At 47.8% G+C, this 20843-nt stretch overlaps 2 protein-coding genes and 1 long non-coding RNA gene across 13 annotated transcripts; 2 read left to right on the plus strand and 1 right to left on the minus strand.

Annotated features, from left to right (window-relative positions):
* Positions 1-3788: 3788 nt before the first annotated feature.
* LOC127329425 (BTB/POZ and MATH domain-containing protein 2-like) lies at positions 3789-4562 on the minus strand. Its single transcript, XM_051355944.1, has one exon. The coding sequence runs from the start codon at positions 4560-4562 to the stop codon at positions 3789-3791; it is 774 nt and encodes a 257-aa protein (XP_051211904.1).
* A 698-nt stretch (positions 4563-5260) lies between these two features.
* On the plus strand, positions 5261-9514 carry LOC127329423 (BTB/POZ and MATH domain-containing protein 2-like). The gene is made up of 2 exons (XM_051355943.1): positions 5261-6280; positions 8774-9514. The coding sequence occupies exons 1-2, from the start codon at positions 5261-5263 to the stop codon at positions 9512-9514; spliced, it is 1761 nt and encodes a 586-aa protein (XP_051211903.1).
* A 313-nt stretch (positions 9515-9827) lies between these two features.
* On the plus strand, positions 9828-16847 carry LOC127336142 (uncharacterized). Of its 11 annotated transcripts, none has more exons than XR_007873192.2 (18): positions 9828-10498; positions 10591-10662; positions 10958-11038; positions 11107-11175; positions 11249-11329; positions 11488-11568; positions 11637-11705; positions 11781-11861; positions 12296-12360; positions 12451-12496; positions 13142-13224; positions 13418-13622; positions 13818-13877; positions 14415-14461; positions 14576-14737; positions 15649-15716; positions 15916-15958; positions 16194-16847. It is a non-coding gene; the product is annotated as an uncharacterized lncRNA (long non-coding RNA). The 11 variants fall into 11 exon arrangements; XR_007873188.2 differs by having other exon boundaries at positions 9829-10498; positions 16255-16847; XR_007873190.2 differs by having other exon boundaries at positions 9829-10498; positions 16258-16847.
* Positions 16848-20843: the final 3996 nt, after the last annotated feature.

Here is a 20843-nt window from a genome sequence, read left to right on the forward strand (position 1 = left end):
CAACATCTACGACTTCCTTGCCAGTTCCTCTTTGCTAAATTATCTTTAGTAAGCAAAACTTTCTTATGCAAGAACCACATAAAAATTCTAATTTTAAGTGGTACTTTCATCTTCCAAATGTATTTACGAAGAAACTTTGTGTGGTCATTCATGTAATCTAGATACAAAGATTTGACCGAGAAAATGCCAGACGTTGTTAACTTCCAAATAAAAACATCCGGCTGTGTGGTCAGATTAACACTGACTAAGCGGCTGCACAAGTGTGTCCATCTATCCTCCCTGTTTCCCGCAAGTGCCTGTCTAAAACCTATGTTTAAAGGTACCTGTGACATAACATGAGCAACCGAAACTTGTTTGCGTTGGACAATGTTATATAGGGAGGGATATTGTTGTGAGAGAGGCGTATTCCCAAGCCATGTATCTTCCCAGAAACGAGTTTCTTCTCCATTACCTACCGTGAAGGACCCGCGTTTGAAAAAATCATCTTTCGATTTCATCAAACCGCGCCAAAAGGGGGAATCCATAGGTTTTGCCTTGACTTGGGATAGCGATTTTGAATGAAGATATTTATTTTTTATAAGCTCTTGCCATACACCCTGTTCATTTAGCAGTTTAAAAAGCCACTTGCTGAGTAAACACTTATTTTTTATCTCCAACACTTCCACACCTAAGCCACCTTGATCCTTGGGTCGGCATATGATGTTCCAACGAGTCAGTCTATACTTCTTCTTATGGCCATCACTTTGCCAAAAAAACCTTGATCTAAAAAAATCCAGTCTTTTCCTAACCCCTTTTGGTATTTCAAAGAAAGAGAGCATAAACATCGGCAGGCTAGTTAATACTGAATTAATTAGCACTAACCTATCACCATAAGATAAAAGCTTTCCCACCCAACTTGCGAATTTCCTCTCGAATCGATCCTCGATGGCCTTCCATTCACTATTTTTTAGTTTGCGGTGATGAATTGGAATTCCCAAATATCTAAATGGAAAAGAACCGGCCTCACACCCGAAGAGAGTTATGTAATCCGTCTCAAAATCCTTTGCGTTGCCAAAGCAGAAAACTTCACTCTTGTGGAAGTTAATTTTCAGCCCCGACAGCTCCTCAAATATACATAAGATTAGTTTCATGTTGAGGGCTTTCTCTAAATTATGTTCCATAAAAATGATAGTGTCATCAGCATATTGCAAAATTGAGATACCTCCATCAACTAGATGAGGTATTAGACCATCTACTTGACCATCTGCCTTAGCGCGAGCAATCAAAATTGCTAACATGTCCACCACGATATTGAACAAAATAGGTGATAACGGGTCACCCTGTCTCAGACCCTTCCTAGTTTGAAAGTAATGACCTATGTCATCATTAACCTTAATACCGACACTCCCCCGACTAATGAACTGCTCAATCCATCGACACCATTTAGGGTCAAACCCCTTCATCCGCATCACTTGTTGCAGGAAAGGCCATTTGACCTTGTCATACGCCTTTTCAAAATCTAGTTTTAGTAAAACTCCATCCAATTTCTTCCTATGAAGTTCATGGATAGTTTCATGAAGAATTAACACCCCTTCTAAAATATGTCTACCCGGCATAAACGCGGTTTGTGTTGGTCTGACCACATTATGCGCCACCTTAGTGACCCGATTTGTGCCAACTTTTGTGAATATTTTGAAGCTCACATTCAATAAACATATTGGTCTATATTGCTGAATCTGTATCGCATTCTCTTTTTTCGGAAGAAGGACTACTGTGCCATAGTTAAGATGAAATAGTGGTAAATCCCCGTGTTGAAAACTCTCAAACAATATCATTAGATCAGATTTAATAACGTCCCAAAAAGTTTGGTAAAATTCTGCGGGAAACCCATCAGGTCCCGGAGCCTTATTTTTTTTCATTTGCATAATAGCATCATACACCTCCTTTTCTGCAAAGTCGGCTATGAGAATATCATTTTCCTCTTGTGAAATCTGTGTAATATCATCAACCTCCGATTCAAGTAAGGAGAAAAAATTTGGGACCGGTGCTCCAAACAACTTCTTGTAAAACTCCGTAATGTAATTTTTAATGTTCTCTTGTCCTATAATTGTTCCCTCGTCTTGTTCGAGTTGATATATTTTTTTTCTCCGATGTTTACCATTAGCCACAAGATGGAAATATTTAGTGTTGTTACCCCCTTCTTGGATATGTTTAATTTTGGCCCTTTGCGCCCATTTAGACTCTTCGTCCCGACGCAACTTTCCTAGCTTCTCGTTCGCCTGTTTCATCTCCTCTCTCTCAGAGATTGTAAGTTGAACGGTTTCAGCTTTAATATCTAACTTATCAATAAGATCTAACAAACGTTGTTTTTCTTTCTTATAAACACTGCTTTGATTTCGAGCCCATCCTCTAAGAAAATTGCGAAGGTGGCGTATCTTATTTTGCCATACTTCCATCGGAGAATCACCACAAGAAATGGAAGCCCACTGTTGAGCAACCATATCGTAAAAGCCTTCTTGGCGCAGCCACGACAACTCAAAAGAAAATAAAACCTTGTTACCCAAGTGAGCTTGTTCACCCGAGTCCAATAAAAGCGGAGTGTGATCCGATTCTGATCTTGTTAATGCTTGGACACTAACTAAAGGATACTTTTGTTCCCAAGATACACTTGCAAGAACTCTATCGAGCTTTTCGTAAGTGGGATTGTCTCTTCTATTTGCCCAAGTAAATTGCCTTCCCGAGAGAGCTAGTTCTCTGAGGTCAAGACTCTCAATAATAGCATTAAAAATAAAAGGCCCCATCTGGCATCAAAATTGTCATTATTTTTCTCCTCTCGACGACGAATTATATTAAAATCCCCGCCAACTAACATAGGTAGAGCATCATCCTCACAAAAACGTACCAGCTCAGCTAGGAATTCACCCTTCTTAGCATCTTGGGCTGCACCATAGACTACTACTAAAGACCATTCAAAACCATCCGATTTAGAGGATAAGTGAAACTTAACACACCTATCCCCAGCAACAAAGCTTTTAACCAACAACGTTTGTGAATTAAAACCTACCAAAATACCCCCAGATCTTCCTAGTGGTGGTAAGCAATACCACATGAAATCATATCCCCCTGACAAATTTTTAAGGAAAGGTGCTGAGAAGTTGTCTCTTCCTGTTTCTATAACAGCAAAGAAATCCAACTTATGTTCTCTTATCATCTCATGCACAACTGAATGTTTAGCAGGATCCTTGAAGCCATCACTGTTCCAAAAACTTCCCCTCATTGTATTATTTTTTTCAATTTAAGTCTAGCACTTGTCCTAGTAGCAACCGAGACCTCACTGATTCTTTTCTTGTAAGTACGTTTCTGTTTTTCAACAATGGAAGTAAGGCCCTTTTGACCTTGTAAGCCTAATTGCTCGTTTTCCTTTAAATCTGCACTAAGCTCTATAGCTTGTTCAAGAACCAAATTAGAGTTATTAACGTCTCCCTTTTTAACTCTATCTTCATTCCTTTGCAACATAACTAACGTTCTTTGAAGATCCAAATCTTTAATATGATGAATAGAAGATCTAACATGAGCCTCTGTAGAACCTAAAGAAACTCCTAACGTCGATGCTCTAGAAATAACTACATCATCAGGAAACGATGCAATAGAAAAAGAAGAGGATGAGACGGTGGTACCTGTGTCCATTGCATTATACCGATTGCATAGAAGATTCTGAGCCCTCTCCAGCTGAGTCGATTCAGCGTTTGGTTGAGCTCTGATCCTTTCACTTGATCGGATACCACCCAACGGAACTCCTCCATATGCCACTACGTTTGCCTGCGACAGCCGGCCGCCAAGGAAAACTCCAGTACCCTGCGGCGTGCGCGGTGAGGCGCTGCGACGTGCACTCCCTCCTGGAGCACATTCTCCTTCATGGGAAGAAATTGCTCCATGAACACAGAAGACCGAGCGGTGAGCAAGCACCAATGCGCGGCAAACGTCTCACCGGAGACCTCCAAAGTCACATCCGATAGCTCTCCGGTCTGGAGGATACGGTCAAACTGCTCATGCATGTCAGAGGGTGGCACCATGACGAACTGCGCTTTGTCCTCCGTGCGGATCTTGGTAACAGTGATATCACATTTGACACTGAAACAATCGTCTTTGAGATATGCTGACTCCTCCAGTTCGGCCCTCTTGATGAACGTTGGAAACGCCAATACTTCTCCTTTGTTAGAGCATGTGGCCATCCGGCACTCCGTCGTGTATCTTGGCACCGTTTCGCCGACATTATCCAATAAGCTAAACGTGCATCTTATCTTGAAGTTCGTGGCGGGGGCGTGTCGAAGATTTAGACCCACGGATATCCAGTCTCCATCTGGGTCGTGACCATGAGGGCAGTACATCGTATTCCAGGCATGCCCTCCGACGCTGAAATTGCTGGATTGGAGGATCTTGTCGACACCGAGCCCAACGGTGGTGGAGTATCCCCGGACTGTGAGCACGTGCGAACCAGACACGGCCCCGGCGATAATGGTCGACACCGTATGAGCCGGAGCGTCGCGGCCGGCAAGGACGACGGACTTGGAAGAGCTAAACATCGTGGTCGTCTACCTACCTGAATCGGAGGGGGTCAATAACAGCTTTTTTTTGGGAGGAACACCTACACGAGAAAGTTAGCTATATGAAATTTGCAAATTTTCTGATGTATTTATAGTAGTACACATGTTATATATTCTCCGAACTCAAAAACATTACCGAACTCTACTTGGATGCTACCGCGTAACTAGTCGTGAACATGTAATTTTCAGGTTTTCGTTTGGTTACCTCTAAGACAATTGCTTCCTTTTAAAGTGCATTGGGTATCATACTCTTTATATTTAGCAACTAAAATAAAGTCTTATTTTCTTCATCAGAAAACTTCGGTCTTTTACTCCTTTCCGGTGAGTTATGGAGAGGCACGTCATGGCCTCGATGGCACCCTGGAACAAGAGTAGAGCAACGGGGAGAAGTACGAAGACCAAGCCCTTTCCGGACAGGGGCACAGGGCTTGTTATCTTGTCGAGTCTGGATTCTGGAAAGCACCCGGACAGCCAGGAGGTCGCATCCGAGTAGGCTTCGGTAGAATCTTTCAGTTTGACTCTCATAGCTTGGTTTGCTCGTACGTGTTTCTCCTCCGAAACCAGCACCGATAATCCATATTAAATGATTTAAATCCATCTGGCTCCCTTGCATCTTGAATTAAATCTATCTGGCTGCTGTTGGCTCGTCCGAGCCTGCAGTCCTCGCTGGCGGCGCTATGCCGGCGCACACAGCCTCGACCATTGTCACCGAAGTTGTGTCCGGGTCTCACGTGCTCACAGTCCAGGGATATTCCCATACCATTGGACACGGCGTCGGCGAGTGCATCCAATCGGCTAGTTTCACCGTCGGAGGGCATAGCTGGGTTATGGCATACTTTCCTGACGGTTTCCGCTTATCAAGAAGCGATTGCATATCCATTGGTATAATAATGCTTCGTCACACCGATGCAACCATCGTCAAGGCAAGATGCAAGTTCAGTTTATTGGATCACCTCGGCAAACCAGTGCCAGAATACACTAAACCATACCGTAATCGCACATGCGTCGCCCAAGGAGACGGAACGGTGAGTACAACATTCATTAGAAGGAGCGTACTGGAGAATTCGCCGTATCTTAGAGACGACTGTTTCAGTGCCAGATGCGAGGTCGACCTCACCAACATCCGCACGGAGGACGCCACGGCGCCACCCTCTAGCATGCCTGAGCAACTTGGTCGCATCCTCGATACTGGCGAGGCCACGGATGTGACCTTCGAGGTCGGCGGAGAGACGTTTGCGGCTCACTGGTGCTTGCTCGCCGCTAGGTCCTCGATGTTCATGGCGCAGTTTCTTTCGGATGCTACAACGAGTGTCCCGATCAAAGACATGGAGCCAACGGTTTTTAAGGCTATGCTCCACTTCATCTACACTGACTCATTGCCCAAGATTGATGATGACAATGATGATGAAACAGTAAGGATGTTGTTTGCCGCGGCAGAGAGGTACAACCTCGACAAGCTCAAGATGATATGCGAGAGCATATTGTGCAACAACATTAGCACAAGCACGGCGGCAGCTGCATTGGCATTTGCTAAGCAGCATGGTTGTCTCGCGCTTAAGAAGGCTTGCTTCCAGTTCCTCGCGTCTCTCCAAAACCTCATGGCGATCGTAGGGAGTGATGCCTTTGAGAACCTCAAGTCCACTGAGCCAAATATTCTAGAAGACCTAGTCGCCAATGTCGATGATACTCCACCGGATGTGCTTAGAGCATGTCTAACAGGCCCCGTATTTTTTCGCCCCGTAAAAGCCGAGTAGAGGGCCCTGTATCCGGATTTCACCGGCCAAAAACTCGGACGAGCTAGCAGAGCCCGTATCCCCACCCCGTATTCTGTTTTACGGGGTGGGGATACGGGCTCTGCTAGCTCGTCCGAGTGGCCCCTCAAAACAGGGTTTTTTGACAAATTGCATATTAGAACCAACACACCATTCACATAAAATAAATGTTTTACATCACACAATAATCGTCTTAATTATTACAATAATGTTTCTCGGAAATGTCAACAAATGTTCTAATGGAAGAATTAAACAAATAACAAATGTTTCACACATACAACAAATAGGAAATGAATGTTTCACACATACAACAATGGGAAATGAATGTAAAAACTCATTGGCCATGCAACTGCCAATGGTGATCAATCAGATCTTGGGTGAGCTGGTGATGAGTCTCGGCATTTTCAATGCCTCGATGAGCTGCAAGAAAAGCTTCAAGCCGATCAGGGTTCCTCTCGGGCTGCATTCGGGTGCCAACATTGTCATAGAAACATGGCAAGTTTAAACCTCTTTCATCTTCAATGATCATGTTGTGAAGAATCACACAACATGTCATGACATCAACAAGAGTTTCCTTGTCCCAAAACCTAGCAGGACCCCTGACAATTGCAAACCTTGCTTGAAGGACACCAAAAGCTCTCTCAATATCCTTGCGGCATGCCTCTTGATTTCTGGTGAAGCAAGCTTCCTTTCTTGTCAAAGGCCTGTCCTTTTTCTCTTTCATGGACTTGACAAGGGTTGCATAGTTAGGGTAAATACCATCTGTGAGATAGTACCCCATGGTGTACTCATTGTTCATAACTTTGTAGTTACAAGGTGGAGCATCACCCTTAACTAGTCTTGCAAACAAAGGGGATCTATTCAAGATGTTGATGTCGTTGAGTGTCCCCGGCAATCCAAAAAAAGCATGCCAAATCCATAAGTCTTGAGAGGCCACAGCTTCAAGAACAATGGTAGCATCACGGCTTTTGCCACAATACATGCCATGCCATGCTTTTGGACAATTTTTCCATGTCCAATGCATGCAATCCAAACTACCAAGCATCCCCGGCCACCCCCTCTTTTCATTGATCTCCATGAGCCTTTTTGTATCATCCTCATTTGGAGCTCGGAGATACTTCTCTCCATACAACTTGATCACCATCTTGGCAAACATACGCACGCAATCCGTGGTTGTTTGCACACCAATGCGAAGGTACTCATCGGTATAATCTGCTGGTATACCGTATGCAATAACCCTCATGGCGGCAGAAATTTTTTGGTATGGGCTAAATCCCATGACTTGGGCAGCATTTCTTCTTTGCTTGAAATAATCGCAATTTGCCTCGCAATCTTTGACGATTTTCTCGAACAAAGTCCTACGCATTCGGTACCGTCTACGGAAGAGGCGGGGAGGATAGGTCGGTACCTCGGCGAAGTAATCTTGCATCAGCTGCTCGTGGCCGAGCGCGCGGTTCCGCGGAATGCACATACGCCCCATCACGGATCCTTTCCGCTGATCCAGCAGCTTCATGCGGTCCTCCGTTTGCTTCAAGCCGAACAGCAGCACCATCATCTCCGTCTCGTCGTCGTTGAGCAACTCGTCGATGTCGGAATCATCCGACGACGACCAATCGGTGGACGTCGCGTCCAAATCCGCCATGTGCACATCCTCCGAAGCCATCTACCACGGTGTACCATACATCAGCCCCAAATCCGACCAATTTACCGGCGGCAACGAAGAAGAACGCGGCGGAATACTCACCGAGGTGCGGCGGAGGTGCGGCGGGCGTGCGGCGGTGCGGAGGGACGCGGAACTTCGGCGGGGGTGCGGCGGAGGTGCGGCGGGCGTCGAAGAACCTCGACGAGGCTGGGCGGACGGCGGAGGGGCACGGATCTGACGGATTGCGGCGGCGGCGCGCGGGTGGCGGCGGCGGCGCGCGGGGGAAAACGGGTGGGGGGAACTGAAATGTCCGCGCGCGCTTTCGGAATTGGGATGCTGGCTTCGCCCACTATCCCCGCTCCCACCCCGCACAAGTAGGGGGCGAGGACCCGCCCCGTACTCGAAAACAGCAAAAAACGATTCGGGGGCCGTTTTTACGGGGCGTGCTAGACGGCCGGGTAGAGCGGAAACCCTCAAACCGGCGGTTATTATACGGGTTTGCCCCTTTTAAGGGGTCTGTTAGACCTGCTCTTAGCTCTTCCGAGAGTACCCTTGCCACACCAACGCACACATCATCTACCATTGTCGCCGAAGCTGAATCCGGATCACACGTGCTCACAGTCCAGGGATATTCAAATACCGTTGGGCTCGGCGTTTGTCAGGGCATTCCATCCGGCATATTCAGCGTTGGAGGGCATACCTGGAAAATCATATACTACCCTGATGGCCACGATTCATTTTCCGACGATTGCATATCTATTTATCTACTTATTCAGAACACCGATGCTACCAACGTCGAGGTAAGTTGCAGGTTTAGTCTGCTGGATCAGCTGGGTGAACCTGTGCCAGAGTACACAACAGCCGAAGGGCACATAACTGAATTTCCAAGATTTATTAAAAGGGAGGAACTGGAGAACTCGACGTATCTGAAAGATGACTGTTTTAGTATTAGATGCGATGTAAGCGTGTCCAAGGGGATTCGCGCGCAGCCCACAACACAACTCGTCACTGTGCCACCTCCTGACATGCTTCATCAGTTCGGCCGTATGCTAGAAACCGGGGTGGGGGCAGACGTAACTTTCGAGATCGGTGGAGAGATGTTTGCCGCGCATAGACGCTTGCTCGCTGCTCGCTCATCGGTGTTCATGGCACAACTCTTTGGTCCAACGAAGGAGAATGATGCAACGCTTATACAGATCAACGACATGGAACCCAAAGTATTCAAGATGATGCTCCACTTCATCTACACTGACACGTTGCCTAGTATAGATGACGGTGTCATCATGGAGATGGCTCAGCATTTGTTTGTGGTGGCGGGAAGGTATAATCTCGAGAGGCTGAAGTTAATTTGCACAAACATGCTGTGCGACCATATCAACAGTATTACGGTGGCACTTATGTTGGCCTTTGCTGAGCAATATGGTTGTGATGGGCTTAAGAAGGCATGCTTCAAGTTCCAAGCGTCTTCTCAAAACCTCAAGACAGCCACGAGAAGTGATGGCTTGCAGATCATCTAAACACTATTGTATTAATTCATCCAAGTATTGGAAGGTATAATAGATGCCCCCCCATGGGGGCTTCACAGAGATTAGAGCATGTGAACCGTCGGATTTTTACTGTGCCTGGTCAAACCTCGATCTCAGCCGTCCGTTTCTGGCAGCAGCGCCCTAGCGAAAGCCATGCACTGGCCGTTGTCTACCCGCTTCTCGCTGCGTTTGGGTCCTACGGTCCGACGGGTCCGCATGTCAGTCTCTATGGCTCGTTTTGGGTGCGCTCGCTCGTCCGCGCGGAGAAAGAGCAGCCGAAACCCTACCTCACCCAATCGCCTTGCACCCAGATCCCGCCAATCCCCTCTCGTCATGCCGCGTCTGGCGGCGCCGCTCCGCCTCCATGGCTGCCCAGCCTTCTCTTTCTCCCACGCCCCATATCCAACCGAGAAGAAACATGGCAGCGGCAGCGCCGAGCACGCCCCTGGGTGACGGAGCCGACCGCGCGCCTGGAGACGGCGGCGGTGAAGGCGAGCGCGTTCCTGGGGGACGGCGCGAGCGCGCGCCTGGGCGACTGCGGCGGCGAGCGCGCGCCTAGGCGACTGCGGCGGCGAGCGCGCCCCTAGAGACGGCGGCGGCAAAGGCGGCAGTAGGGGCAAGGTCATCAATCGCTCGTCTCCTCTCCCTCGTCTCCTCTCGCGCCGCCTCTCCTCCTTTCCCCGTGCTCTCCTCTTCCCTTTTCTTCACCGTCGCGGGGGGAACTGCGCGAGCGCCGGGTACCAGCCCCGCTCCCTCGCTCCCGAGGTGAGCTTGCGCCGACGCGGGGAACCGCAAGAGCGCTGCCTCGAGCCGATTGGCGGCTACCAGCGCCCTCCTCCTCATCCCTCGAGCCTAGACCAGGGGCTGCAGCGGCGCTCCGTCTCTCCATCCCCCGACCGAGGTGCGAGTGAGTCTCGCGGATAAGGGGCACGCAAAGGCCGGCCAGATCCAGGGCTCGAGACTGGATGCTAAAAGGTTCGTTTCGATCAGGATTTCTCGGTCACGGTGGTCGATTTGATCTAGCCTTTGACCATTCGAATTTCCCATGTCATTCATTTGCCTTGCAGATTGTTTGTTGCCTCCCGTGTCTTCGTGGGAATAACATGGGCTGCCGCAGGCTGAGTTCAAATGGAACTCAGGTACCCAATCTTCTCTCTTTCCTCATGATTCTATCTTAGTTTAATCCGCACAAATGTTTCTGCCCGTTCTATATACCTTTGATTGTTGGGCAGAACCAGGAGATTGATCTCAAATTTATTTCCTGCTCTTTCAATAACTTTTTGGACAAATGTGAAGAACCAAAAAGTGGATTGTTTCCTCAAGTAATTCATGCAGTGCTTACGAATTATATTTATTTATAATTTATAATTGCACATTTTATTTATCAGAAAAAATTCTGCCTAACCTTTTTATTTGGTATATGTTGATATACAGGAGGACCTAGACAGCTGCCTTCATAGAGAAGGATGAGGACGCCTGCCCGCCACCATGGATTTCGCCAGCTCGACCCTAGAGGTTATGTCTCTGTCCCATCATCTTCACCTCCGGCCGCATTGGTTCTGACCTGATTTGCCGCGTCACAGTCTGGATGCCGCCACCGTCATGAGATCAGTTGTTCGGGGTTGAACGTCGATGGCGTTGTTGATCTCCAGGTTTGCCTCCCTCTCTGTGTTTTCATGTGTGTGCGTGTGTGTTGACTAACAATCCCCCTTCTTCCTCCAGCAGCTCAGAAGGTAGTTTGACCATGTTAGTAAGGATAAAAGGATGGAGCGGCAATGCTGATGTAGCCTATGACCGCCCCACCAGGTATAGGTACCATGTGCTAGACTTATTTCTTCAATTTTGCTTCAAATTTTGTATGAACTATGTTGGTCGCAGTTAGTTCATGCTTGCTTTGCATTATAGAGTCGTGGTAAAAAAAAAAATCTGCCTAACCTTTTTATTTGGTATATTTTGATATACAGGAGGACCTAGACTGCTGCCATCGTGGAGAAGGATGAGGACGCCTGCTCGCCACCATGGATTTCGCTGGCTCGAACCCAGGGGTTATGTATCTATCCCATCATCTTCACCTCCAGCCACATTGGTTCTGACCTGATTTGCCGCGTCACAGCCTGGATGCCGCCACTGCCATGAGATCAGGTGTTTGGGGCTGAACGTCGACGGCGTTGTTGATCTCTAGGTTTGCCTCCCTCTCTTTGTTTTTACGTGTGTGCGTATGTGTGTTGTCTAACAATCCCCCTTCTTCCTCTAGCAGCTTGGAAGGTAGTTTGACCATGTTAGTAAGGATAAAAGGATGGAGCAGCAATGCTGATGCAGCCTAAGACCGGCCCACCAGGTATAGGTACCATGTGCTAGATTTATTTCTTCAATTTTGCTTCAAATTTTGTATGACCTATGTTGGTCGCAGTTAGTTCATGCTTGCTTTGTATTATGGATTCGTGGTAAAAAGAATTATCTGCACATTTGCATTCATTAGACGAATTTCTCCGTAGTTCGTTGCATCTACACAAAAGCTATGAATATTGGATTTGGTCCATTAAGTTTTTGTTCACGAAACGGCGCTTTCATTTCTGGCAAAAAAAACCTGGTCTCTGCTTCCTAATCTTCCTGAAGTGGTATCTCTCCTGGTCGTCATGAGATCATTACTTAATGCATGTTGCGTTAAAACTGCTTTTTGCTATACCACATCAAGAGTAAATTCATGAGTTTTTGTAGCTATATATCTATTAGTTTTGTTCTATATTAGTTAACAGTATTTTTGGTTGTCAGAAATAACAATGTAACCCCAAGTTGAGGCACTTGGCATATCAGGAGATGATGATCTGGAAGGGAAGGTACAATTAGACATCATATTTATTCTTTCATATTATTTTATGATGAATTGCATTAATCAGATCTGATCACCTAAAGTTTTTCTTGTGAAGTTGTAGATGGAAAATATGGCAGCAATGATCAAGGCATGGATAAGAGGTAAGAGTGAGTGCAGAAATATATAAGCCCTACCCGTTCTGAACTAAAATTGGCACAAGCCAATTTCTTTTATTAAAGAAAAAATTCTCCTTACCACAGGTCTGTTCGTATTTTAAATATAACCATCTTACTGCTGGGTTTGTAATATTTGAAAAACTGCTGAATGCTTATTTTATTAACTAAATAGAAAGTTGAAAAGATGATGTGTAGAACATAACAAACCATCATGACTGCTAATAATGTGACATGATTCTTATGCTGGTATTATTCCCTTTCATCTTTCTGTTATAAGTTAGGTTCCAACTTCCTATCCTTGCCATATGTGCATGTCATATTGTGATGCATCTATCAATGCTTTATATCTATTGCTATGTTCTTTGTTTATGACTTGTAGCTCTTGGTTACCCTTTTTAAAGTCGACTGTATTTGGTTGTCCTTTTTTTTAGTTTTCTTTCTATTTTGTTTGTATTAGTTCCCCATGAGCTCTGTGTTTTCCTAACATGCTGCAACTTCTAATATGCATTCTTTGTTAGGTGTTCACGTATCTTGCATATGCAATTGATCTGGTATTTGTTCATTCGCTTTATGCATCGTCATATTTGAGTAATTTGATCGTGTGATGTGATGGTGTTATATTATTGGTAGGACAAGGGGGCTTTTGAGGAGAGATGGAGACAGAGGACAGCTATGTATAGAAGGGTGGGGGAGGATATGCCACGATCTGCAAGGTAATGATTTTTGTACGATTGGACAAATTATATGCTATTTCCCTCCATGTTTAGTGTCACACTTTTATTTGACTACATGCTAATTTTCAAGATTTGATTTTTTCAGTTGGCCTAGCTCTCCGTGCTAATATTCTACTTATCTTTGCTATTTTGGTGTACTAACTGTTCATGTGCATCCTCGTGCCTTTTCCAGGGGTCACCTTGCTGGTGCTCAGCAGCAGACGCCGGTGAGAACTACGAGGAGTAAGAGGATGGAAAGAAAAAGATGGAGCAACAAGACTACAAGAGTGGAGTAGGTAGAGATGTGGAGGAGCCAGAAACATTGTGGCTTGGTTCTTTCTTGTGAGGTAGCTCTCACAAGCGAAGTAGGGGCACTTTTTAAGTACATCGTGTGATTGGTACTCCTCTGTCCTCCCTCTCACTCCCCACATATCTCAGTTTTGCAATTTGTGTAGTGAAGAAAATTAGAAGTTTCTAATTCATATTTACCTCGTGGTCTCTTTTTTTGTTTCTCTAAAATTTCATTACTACAGCAGATCTCATTTTTCTCAAAATTGTCCATGCTAAAGATGATGTTATGTTGCTTTGTACAGGTGACATGGGAAACCAACGAGAAAAGCACACTTCTTGAGGTGATGCTCCAATATCACAGGGTAAGTGATTCTTCTTTTTTGCTTCTTCAAATACTCCTTATTTCTTTTACTTTAGGACAGAGGAGGAACACATATATGCTGCTGCGACGGTAGTGGTCAGATGATCAAAATGATTTTCAAAAGGAATGCTTCATGTCATATTTAGATTTAGAAATCGATGATATGCTTGGCCAAGTTTATTATGAGGAAAACATAGCATTTTCCTAATTCTAATTTATGTGCAATACCTCCTACGCAATTAGCAATCGTGTGCTTGATGTACTATATACTATATATATGTCCATAATGGAGCTTTGTTAGCTTTTGAGTTCCTTGGTTTAATTTTAACTGCACCCAAAAAAATTGGAAGCTTACAGGAGAGGATTTTAACATAGTTCTTACCTCTTTTCATAAGATTGCTTTTTTTTTTCTCCATGCCCCTTTTTTCAGGCTTCGATAGGCTATTTCGTTTAGGTGATTGAATGGTTTAGAAGAAACAATAATATCAAATCGAGTATTTTAATCTTGGTGGACTTTCCTGGCTGCAATTTCTTTCAGGTCTTGGGACCGCTCAACGAATAGCAAGGAGAATCTTCCTCCACTAGGTGATTTGAGCTTACATAGTATCATAATATTTCCAGTGTTAGTACTTTTTTATTCTCTCCAGTGTTCCTTTTCTTTCTGGTGTGTTCATGTGTTGTTTGGTTGGTCTGCTGCAGCAAGTGAGAACCGAAGGTGAAGAGGAAGATGCATAGAGGGAGATTCAAAGGAGGATAATATAGTCCAAGCGAGGAGGAAGAGGAGACCTGCTGTGGCGCGGAGCATCACCGGCCGGTGATTGTGATAAGAGAATCACACCCAGATAATAGCCTCCAGCTACAGTAAGCTCCCTTCATTCGGCTCCTAAGTTGTCTACTTAGTTTCTTATTTATTCCACAGGTAGCAAATTGGTAGAAAGTTTGGTTCAATGATTTATGTGAGCTGCAAAGATAACATCACTGTTCGTAAGGATTTTTTGAAGACACTTTTCATGAATGGCTCCAGATTTTTTGGAGTTATTTCATAAGGAACATTCCTTTTTAGCGAGATGAGTAATTTCTGATTCTATGGAATAGTTCTTAAAAAAACCTGCTAGGTCAAGAGATAACACTTCCCAATTAAACTTGCAGATGTTTCTTACTTCGCCATACGTTCTTTCCAGTTTGTCTGCTTTGGTTACAGAAATGTCACAGAGTAGTGGTATACCAGTTGAATCCTTTCTATTTACATTGTAAGAACCGATGATATCCAGGCAGCACCAAGCGTGGCTTGAACATGGTTACTTTAGAGAATTAAACAAACCACATCATTAGATACTTTGGAGATTACATGTGGTGAAAGAAAGAAAATACGGTACGAGAAAGAAAATGTTGGGTTTGGTATTTAAATAGACCGTTTTTCCTGTAGTTCTTCCACTACATCAGATGTTGGGTTTGGTATTCCTGCAATCTTACCTGAAGGGACTGTACATACATGGTTTCAGGCTTTCAAATTTTGAATGTACAGGGAGAATCTCAGAATTCTTTTATGCCATAGACCTGGCATTTTTTTCCTGTAAGAACAGATATTCGCTTGCTTTTGGATATCCGTACCTCTTTTTTTTGCATTAGGAACTGCCTTTGTTGCCATGCTCTTATGAACTTTTTCATTTAGAGGTTCAGTGAGTAAATTGATATCTTCAAGCTCAGTCAAGAAAGTTAATTGTGAGTATTTTGATTAACAGAAAAATTCTGAAATCTAATATTACTGTCAGATATCTCTTCCTTAAGTGGCATGTGAATATCAGATATCTTACTTTGGAATTCATATAGCTCTGAGAAGGTCAGCATAGCTCTTTATCTGAGTTCATGGAACCAAATATTATTTTATTCCTTTCACAATTTAGCATCGATTGCATCGGAGTAAATCAATTACTCAATGGTCAAAGGCACCTTTTTTGGCATGTTGGTTCTATGTGTTCTGTTACGTTCATTTCCTTATTATTTTACAGTTCGTGTTCCTGAACATTTTGTCATTGTAGGTTCGCGAAAATACAGCTGCATGTGTTCATGTTCCTGAACTCGGTATGTGATGAAGTTGCTGCTCCTCTAAGAAGTATTATGTTATTTTCAGTCAGGTGCATATAGGTAGTACCAAGTGTTGTGTGTTGTTTAAACGTTTTTCATGCAGCTCTATGGCTAATTTTCCTTGATTGGGTTCTTATGTTGTTTGTCGGAAAATATTAATGCTTCTCATGTGCAAGCAACTCACTTGTGTTGTTTAAACTCTCATGTTTGGTTCCTTTTTTTTTACTCGCAGTAGAATCTTCAAAAAAAAAACTGTTTTAATCACTGAAATTTCTAAAATGGCACAATACCAGCAGCTTCAATACGAGTGCAAGATTGAAAAGTACAGGGCCTCACCGAAATTCCACGGTCGAGCTGCTGTTGCCCGAGAGCCTGAGATGGCGATGTCGAGTCGGCACTCACGCTGCTTGTGGACGGCGACCTATCGGCGGGACGGCAGCCGGCGGTGATGGCAACCAGGCGCATGCATCCAGCGAGCTCTCAGCTCTGCCGCTGCTGGCGCTGCCTCCTAGCTAGCTCCTCCGATCCTTCAACCTCCACTTTATCTTCTCAATTCGTTGGGTAATAAAGAATCAAGGAAGAAGGATATGGACTGGGGCTTTCTGGTAGTCCAATCTTCCAATAAAGCCAATCTGCAAATCAAGCTTCGTACATCACAGCTCTTGCCTTCTCTGGTTCAGTACATGAAAACTTGAGTTCAACTTCGTGCCCCTATTTGATTGACACATTGGTAGAAGGGAATGCATGAGAGTAGTGAATGAGCATTATTCAGTTCTTCCATCTCTGATAGTTAATTTGAGAAAATTCAAGACGGTTATCTGTATGCTCTTGTGGCTTTGTTATTTACTGCTTCCATAGTTACACCAAGGAATCTGTTTTGAGAGAATCTGATGCACATGTATTTTTTAAAAAGCTACTGAGTAGCTTCACATGGAATGTTGTCTCGGATTATGATTAATTTAGTAGCTTTAGATGGAATGTTGCGTACCTTTCATTGAGTTGCCTTATAAATGTAGTTATTACATGTGCAATTTCATCCTCACATTGAGCACATCGTCGGTAATCTTAATCAATGTTTTATGATTTTTATTGTCTTTATTTATACAAAGTCTGTATCAGCACGATTTTTACGGGATCGTGCGCTAAGGCGCACATCTAAATCTAGTTTTATAAGAGCTAAGTCACCCACGATTGATGCACCTTGACCTTAGAGATAATCATCTACCATCTACCAATTATATTCATCATTTACCATCTACTAAGTATAAATCATTGTATTTCGGCTGACCATCTACTAAGTATAAAGTATTGTATTTCAGCTGTGCGCACTTTTACTATACATAAGGCCCGGGTGTGGGCTCTTAGGCCATCTCCAACCGGTTGACCCAAACCGCGCCCGCGCGTCCGGATGGGTCGAACCGAACGAAAACGCGGCCCAGCGCGCGGACCCATCCCTAAAACGGATGGCCGCGGCCGGGACGACCCAAATCCGGCCCAAATCTGGGGCGAGTTTGCGTGGCCGCGGACGCCGAATGCTGGTCGCTCGCGTCCGCCCATGGCCCGCGTGTCATAGGAATAGAATTTTTTTTCATTCAAAGGAACCATTACATTTTTTTTAATAGCCAACTACTTCTATCCTAATACGTACGGGGCTGGCGGCTTCGCCGGCGACTCCCTCGCCGTCGGGGCCGTGGATTTTACTCGACGCGGGCGGCCTGTACGCGTGAGGATTCCACTCCAGCTTACGAGCTGGGTGGCGCGGCGGAGGACTTCATCCTCCTCCTTTCCGCTCGCGCGCCTCGGGCGCGCTCGCGCTCCGCCTCCTGAGGCGGCACCATCCGCTTCCCGCATAGCTCCAGTTCCTGCAGGGCGGTGCGTTCCACAGCGGTGCGCGCCTCCAGGCGGACGCGGCCGGCGGCCTGGGCCTCGTGGTTCCCGTTCCGCCGGTGCATGCGCTCTTGTCGGCCGCGCTTCGCCGACGCAGCAGCCTCCCAGGCGCGCCGCTCGGGCGAGGGCATCTGGATGAGGTGGTGGGCTGCTTGCATAGCGAGCAGCTCGTTCTTCTGCCCGAGGAGGTCGCCTAATCGGCGGCGGCCGGCCCGGCAGGTCGCCCCGTGCTCCTTCGTCACGCGCGTGAGGTCGGCGAGGCGCTCCTCGATGTTGGCGTTGATGTTGGCCAGCGCGAGGTCCTCCTCGTTCACGGGCTCCTCCTCCGCGGCGGGCGCGGCCTCGTACCAGCCGTCCGCGGACTCGTGCCAGCCGTCCGCGGCTGCCTCCACCATCTCCGCGCCCCTTTCCTTCTTCGCCGCCGCCTCGGCAGCGACGCGGAGTGCGTCGTCGTCGGCGACCCACCGCGCGTCCGCGCGCTCCTCCTTCTCCGTCCGCGGGAACCTAGCTCGGGCGGCGAGGGAGAGATTGGCCCACGTGGCCAGCAGGGCGCGCGGCATGGCGCCGGAGAAGGTGGAGGGGGAGGACGGCGAAGAGGGTGTGATGCGGTCTCTGGCCGCCGCCGTCTTTTATAGCCGGCGGCCAGGCGGGAAACTTGGGCGCGAGCGTGTGCCAAAGGGCTTTTCGCGCGCGCGGGAACATTGGTGCGCGCGGCAACTTTCCCGCGCGTTCCACCATCCACCATTGTTGTCCCGTCGAGGCCTGCCATGGCGCAGCGCCGCGCAAGGAAGACGAACCACGTGGCGTCTGTTTGGGTCGCCGCGTTAAGCGCAGCGTGCGACCCAAACGGACACGCGGACGCGGACCGCTGTCCACGTGTCTGCTCGGCCACCCAAACGGCCCAAAACGGATGGCCCAGCGCGTCCATTTGGGTCGCGCGGTTGGAGATGCCCTTAGAGCATGTCCAGTCGCGCGGTTGGAGATGCCCTTAGAGCATGTCCAGTCACGTCCCCCAAATCATCCCCCAAAACGCGCCGGATTGAACGTTTGGGGGACGTGTTTTGTTCGTGCCGCGTTTGGGGGACGTCGCTCCCCAGCCGCGTCCTCCAAGCGTCCCCCCAAATAAATATTGTGCACGAAAATAAATGTTTTCATTCAGATTTGATTATATATTACAAAGTTTGAATGAAAACGGCTAGATTTCATCTAAACCTAGACTACTGACTGCCCGGCGGTGCGTTCGACGGACCCGCCCCGTCGTCGACTCCCCTCCGCCGCACCTCCTCCTGCGCGTGCCTCCTCTCCTTGCGTTGGGCGGTGGCCAGACGCCGCCGCTCCAGCCGCGCGTCCTCGTCCGCCCTCCCCTGCTGCGCCGCCTGGAGGGAGAGCTCGACAGCGCGACGAACCTGCGCCTCTTCGCGGGCACGAGCGTCGTCCTGGAGCTTTTTCTTCGACTCGAAGGACTCGACGAGCGCGCGTTACTGATCGGCCGTCTCGTCCGGGTGCGGCCCATTGTCGTCGGACCACTCGAACTCGTCGTCGTCATCGTCCTCCACCTCGGCCTCCTCCTCCTCCTCCACATCCGTTGGCGCCTCCATCATCGCCGCCGCCAACGCGTCCGCTCGCCTCCCCCAGATCGCCGCCAGCGCCGCCTCCCGCTGCCGATGCTCCTTTGCCGCCAGCTGCTGCTGGCGCTCGACCGACTCCCGCCGCCGGCGCTCGATCGCCTCCCGCCGTTCACGGTACAGCGCCTCCCGCTCATCGCTCTGGCGGCGGCGCTCATCAACCCACCGCCGGCTCATCTCCTCCGTTCGGCACCGCCGCGCCTCTTCTGTCGTCGAGGCGTCGAACGCCGCAACGGTGTCCGCCAGCGCCTCCTCTTGCCATGCTGCTGCCGCCGCGGCCTCGTGAGCTACGGGTCCAGGGCGTCGAACGCCGCTACATCCGCCGTGTGCACCGCCTCACGCTGCTGGTGGGCCTGCTGCTCGAGTGCCTCCCGCTGCTGCCAACGATGTGCACGCCAGTCCTCCATCCCTCGCCGCCGCCGCTCTTCCCGAGCGGCACCGTCGATGCCGAACTGCGAGTCCGGGAGTGGAAGTGGAGGAGACGGCGGTGGAGGAAACTGGCCAGCGCTGTAGGATAACGTTGCATAGAAAACAAAAATTTTCCTACCGCGAACACGCAATCCAAGCCAAGATGCAATCTAGAAGACGGTAGCAACGAGGGGGTATCGAGTCTCACCCTTGAAGAGATTCCAAAGCCTACAAGATGAGGCTCTTGTTGCTGCGGTAGACGATCACTTGCCGCTTGCAAAAGCGCGTAGAAGATCTTGATCACGATCGGTTCCGGCGCCACGAACGGGCAGCACCTCCGTACTCGGTCACACGTTCGGTTGTTGATGAAGACGACGTCCACCTCCCCGTTCCAGCGGGCAGCGGAAGTAGTAGCTCCTCTTGAATCCGACAGCACGACGGCGTGGTGTCGGTGGCGGTGTAGAAGTCCGGCGGAGCTTCGCTAAGCAAACCGGACAATATGAAGTGGAGGAGCAAAGCTAGGGTTTGGGAGGGGGTGGCCGGCCACTCAAGGGGGGCGGCCAAGCTATGGTCTTGGGGTGGCCGGCCCCCTCCCTTGGCCCCTCATTATATAGGTGGATCCCAAGTGTTGGTGTCCAAGTCTTCGAATAAGACCCGAAACCAAAACCTTCCATAGGAGGGGGCAAACCTAGCCCAACTAGGACTCCCACCCAAAGGTGGGATTCCCACCTCCCATGTGGGGGGTGGCCGGCCCCCTATGGTGGAGTCCACTTGGGACTCCACCCCCACTAGGGCTGGCCGGCCATGGAGGTGGAGTCCCTTGTGGACTCCACCTTCCTTGGTGGTTTCTTCCGGACTTTTCTAGAACCTTCTAGAACCTTCCATAGAACCTTCCGCGACATTTTATTTCACATAAAATGACATCCTATATATGAATCTTATTCTCCGGACCATTCCGGAAC

This window comes from Lolium perenne, chromosome 2 (assembly GCF_019359855.2).
Source record: "Lolium perenne isolate Kyuss_39 chromosome 2, Kyuss_2.0, whole genome shotgun sequence".
Taxonomy (NCBI): Eukaryota; Viridiplantae; Streptophyta; class Magnoliopsida; order Poales; family Poaceae; genus Lolium; species Lolium perenne.